This window comes from Propithecus coquereli, unplaced genomic scaffold (genome assembly GCF_000956105.1).
Source record: "Propithecus coquereli isolate 6110/MARCELLA unplaced genomic scaffold, Pcoq_1.0 Scaffold10, whole genome shotgun sequence".
In the NCBI taxonomy this organism is placed as follows: Eukaryota; Metazoa; Chordata; class Mammalia; order Primates; family Indriidae; genus Propithecus; species Propithecus coquereli.
This window is the reverse complement of record NW_012133858.1, coordinates 8,104,663-8,109,545: the sequence shown is the minus strand read 5'-3', so window position 1 is coordinate 8,109,545 and position 4,883 is coordinate 8,104,663. Positions and strand designations below refer to the sequence as shown.

The following is a 4,883-nucleotide window of genomic DNA, read 5'->3' as shown; positions in this document are numbered from 1 at the left end:
AAAAAAAAAAAAAAAAAACAACAGATTTTTGGGCCCAACCTAGACCTATAAAATCAAGATTTCCCAGGAAGACAATAATCTGTACAAAAAGTACCCCCAGGTGAACCTCACCAAAATTGGGGAAACTCTTAACTAAGGGGTAACGTAAGGTTCACATCTGGGAAGAACAACAACTTCGGAACTAGACAACCCTGGATTCATTTCTTGACTCTACCATTTACCTATATGATCTTGGATAAGTTACTTAGCCTCGTTGTGCCTTACCTGTAAAATGAAGATACTACCTCCAGCGTTCTTATAAAGATTAATTTATGTAAAGGGTGTGGGACACAATCTTTCTTTAAGCTTAATTTTATCTTGTTTCCTCTGAAAAAATGAAGGTATCTGGCATATGGACCTCTAGTAAATAGACATCACATACCAAAATTATGCAGATATCTATCCAATTAACAAAGTTGCTGTTGAGGCAACAGCAACTTTGCCTCAACTATCTACTAACCATTAATGTTCTCAAGACTTATACACACACACATATAATTGTCTTAGTCACTAAACTATGAACCATCCTGCCAAAAAGCTTTTAACTAACTCAATTTACTTGGCTTAAGCCTGGCAAGTATCATTCACTTGTTGAAGAATGTTCCCGTTCTACCTCTAAAAATGTCACTTTACACACTTTAACAAAATGAAAAAAAAATGCTACAGTGTTGTCTTATCTACTGTTTTTCCTTAATCCAAATTATGGCATCCCCAAATTACTTTCTCTCAAAAAAATTCCCTAATAACTGTACCTCTGTTATGTTTCTCTCTCGTAATGAAGCCAACTCATATGGATCCACAAAAAGTCCTGTCGGGATGTACTGTTTAATTAAAAGTCGGCAGGTCTGTAAGTCCTCAATGCTTTCTCCAAATTTCACTTTGATTAAAAGGTCTCTGTAAGACAAGTACATTCACAGTAAATCTCTTTCAATTCAATTCTTAAATAAGATAACATAACACTATATTCATATTAGTGGAAACACTATATTTCAAATTCATTTTCCAAAAGTAGATTATAAAGTCAAATGAAATATACTATGTCAGAATCAGCCATTAGATCTTTCAGAATTCATATCATAAGCCACAGTATAGCATTAGTGTGAAAATAGACAAAGATCAGTGGAAAGGAATGAAGTCCAAAAATAGTCACACATATATTTTCAATAAAGGTAGCAACATAATTTAATGGGGAAAGGTTAGTCTTTTCAACAATTGATACTGGAACAACTAGATATTTATATAGACAAAAATAAACATTGATCTCTACCTCATCCCATATACAAAAATTAATTTAAATAGATAATAAACCTAAATGTATCATTGTCCCAGCTTTCCATCTGGAGGCAGATCTGAAACAGTGCAGGGAATAAGATCCAAAGCATAGCACAGTGTTGTTGCTTATGCGAGGAAACAGAGATAGAAGTTTAGGGAGATTGAAGTGTTGTAAGTCACAGCAGTAAATTCCAGAGAGAAACCTGTAGAAAAAGAATTCCAAAAATCCAAATAGGAATCCCTGGAGTTTCTGCTGAATACTAAGATAAGCATGAGTAAGGTGTAACTCCACAAGAGTGGGCAAAAAATGACAAGGGAACTGAAAATTGAAAAATCCCAAAATTTCACATAGGATAGGAAGACATTCAAGTTCCAACCAACCAGAACACACAGACTGAAGCACTCAGCAGAGACCACAATACAGTACAGCCTTAGTATATAAATCAGCCTTAGAGTAAAGGTCACTTTAACATTATTTTTTATTTTATTTAATTATTTATTTATTTATTTTTAGAGATGTTGCGCAGGCTAGAGTGTAGTGGCATGATCATGATCATAGCTTACTGTGCTGTCAAACTCCTGGGCTCCAGGGATCCTCCTGCCTCAGTTTCCCAAAGTGCTGGGACTACAGGCATGAGCCACCACACCTAGCAACTTTAAAACCATACAAGAAAACGTTAATATGATCAAGCTGATAAACAAGTAACTACCAACAGAAAAAAAGTCCGACACTTTTAAAAGAAAGATCACAAAATTCACCCTCAATGATGTTCATATTCAAAATATTCACAATGTTCAGCATCCAATCAAACGTTACTAACCATGCAAAGAAACAGGGAAATGTGACCAATAAACAGGAAAAATATCAGTCAACAGAAAGAGACCTAAAATAACAGAAGTGACAAAAATAACAAAGGACATCGAAACAGTCATTATAAATAAATCCAACATGTTCAAGGATTTCAAGAAAAACTTGAACATTATAAGGCAAAAAGAAGATTTTTTAAAAAAACAAAATGTAACTTCAGGAGATGAAAAATTTATTTCTAAAATAAAAAGTTAACCAGATGTGATTAGAAGCAATTAGATACTAAATAAGAAAAGATCAGTGATTGGAGGCAGAGCAAGAGAAACCATCCAAATTGAAACACAGAGAGGAAAAAAGAATAGGGAGGAAAAAACAGTCTCAGTGATATTTAAACAATATCAAGTGGTCTAGTATATGTATAATTAGAGTACCTGAAAAAGGTGGGAGAATTTAACAGAAAAAAATATGAAGATATAATGCCTGAAATTTTTCTGAATTTCTTGAGAATTATAAGCCCATAAACCCAAGAAGCTCAGCAAACCCCCAGGAAAGATAAACACCAAGAAAATCACGCCATGGCATATTATTATTACACAATCACTAAAAAAAAAAAAAAGAAAATCTTAAAAGTTATCAAAGGAAAAGGACGCATTCTGTAGAGAGTAACAAAGATAAGACTAAGTCATAAGACAATGGAACACCTATTTAAAGTACTAAAAGAAAAGAAGCTGTCAATCTGAATTTTATATTCAGGAGGAAAATCCTTCAAAAATAAAAGCAAAATAAAGCCTAAGATAAACACAAAGAGAATTTATCACTGCAAGAAATAGTAAAAGTTCAGGGAGAAAGAAAATGATACCAGATGGAAACATAAATCTGTAACAAAGATAGAAATAGAAGAGAATCACAGGGCCGGGTATGGTGGCTCACATCTGTGATCCTAGCACTCTGGGAGGCAGAGGAGGGAGGATCACTTGAGGTCAGGAGTTCGAGATTAGCCTTGGCAAGAGCGAGACCCTTGTCTCTACTAAAAATACAAAGAAATTAGTTAGACAACTAAAAATAGAAAAAATTAGCTGGGCATGGTGGCACATGCCTGTAGTCCCAGCTATTCAGGAGGTTGAGGCAGGAGAATCTCTTGAGCCCAGCAGTTTGAGGTTGCTGTGAGCTAGGCTGATGCCACGGCACTCTAGCCAAGGCAACAGAGTGAGACTCTGTCTCAAAAAAAAAAACAAAAAACAAAAAAAACAAAAGAGCATCAGAAATGGCTGGGTACAGTGGCTCATGCCTATAATCCCACCACTTCAGGAAGCCAAGGAAGGAGGACTGCTGGAGCCCAAGAGTTTGAAGTTGCAGTGAGCTATGACTGTGCCACTGCACTCAAGCCTGGGAAACAGAGAGACACCCTGTTGTGGGGGGAAAAATAGGTAAATATGTGGGTGAATACGAAAGACTTTTTTCTCATGTTTTATTTGCTCTAAATATGATTGATAAATTGGAACCCTTGTGCATTGTTGGTGGGAATGTAAACGGTGCAGTCACTATGGAAAACAATATTACAGTTCTTCAAAAAATTAAAATAGAACTACCATATGACACAGCAATTCCAATTCTGGGTATACACCCAAAAGAACTGAAAGCAGGAATTTGAAGAGATATTTGTACACCCATGTTCATAGCAGTATTATTTGTAACAGCCAAAAGGAAAAAGCAACACAAGTGTCCATGAACAAATGAATTTGGATGAGTAAAATATTGTATATACATACAATGGAATATTATTCAGCTTTAAAAAAGAAAGGAAATTCTGACATATGCTACAACATGGACAAACTTTGAGAACACTATGCTACGTCAAACAAGAAAGTCACAAATACTATGTGATTCTACTTACCTGAGGTATCTAGAATAGTCAAATTCATGGAGACAGAAAGTAGAATGGTGGTTGCCAGGGGCGGTGGGGGGAGGAGGGAGGGAGAATGGATAGTTATTGTTTAATAGGTACAGAGTTTCCGGTTTACAAAATGAATAGAGTTCTCTGAATGTACAGTGTTGATGGCAACACAACAATGTGAATGTTCTTAATGTCACCAAAGTATACACTTAAAAAAAAAGTTAAGATGGTGAATTTTATATTATGGGTATTTTATCACAATTAAAATAAATGATGTAAAAAATATGATTGTTTAAAGCAAAACTAATAACAATATATTGTGGGGTTTATAACACAAGTAAAATGGAAAATAAAATGTATGACAACAATAGCATAAAGAAGAGGAGAAGGAAATGAAACTATTCTGATAAAAGATTCATATAGTATTTGTGATGTAGAATATTTGAAGGTACACTGTGATAGGTAACAACTGCACATTGTAAACCCTAAAGCAACCAATTAAAAAAGAGATACAATTAATAAGCCAAAAATGAAGATAAAATGTAATGTTTAAAAAATGCTCAATGTACTTAAAATAAGGCAAGAAAAAAGAGAAAAGACTAGAAGGGACAAATAGAAAAAACATACCAAGATGGATAGATTTAAACCAAACCAATCATATCAATAGTTACATTAAAAATTAATGGTCTAGGCTGGGTATGGTTGCTCACGCCTGTAATCCCAGCACTCTGGGTGGCCGAGGAGGGAGGATTGCTTGAGCTCAGGAGTTCGAGACCAGCCTGAGCAAGAGTGAGACCCTGTCTCTACTAAGAATAGAAAGAAATTAGCCAAAACAACTAAAAATAGAAAAAATTAGCCGGGCATGGTGGC

The 4,883-nt window shown here is 35.0% G+C and overlaps 1 protein-coding gene across 1 annotated transcript in view; it reads right to left on the bottom strand.

Annotated features, from left to right (window-relative positions):
- The window catches only part of PIGX (phosphatidylinositol glycan anchor biosynthesis, class X), a 32,819-nt gene that overhangs the window by 16,213 nt on the left and 11,723 nt on the right, over positions 1-4,883 (bottom strand). Inside the window, exon 4 of the mRNA XM_012639753.1 lies at positions 792-933. Within this exon, the coding sequence (XP_012495207.1) occupies positions 792-933 (142 nt within the window). The remainder of the gene's footprint in view (positions 1-791; positions 934-4,883) is intronic.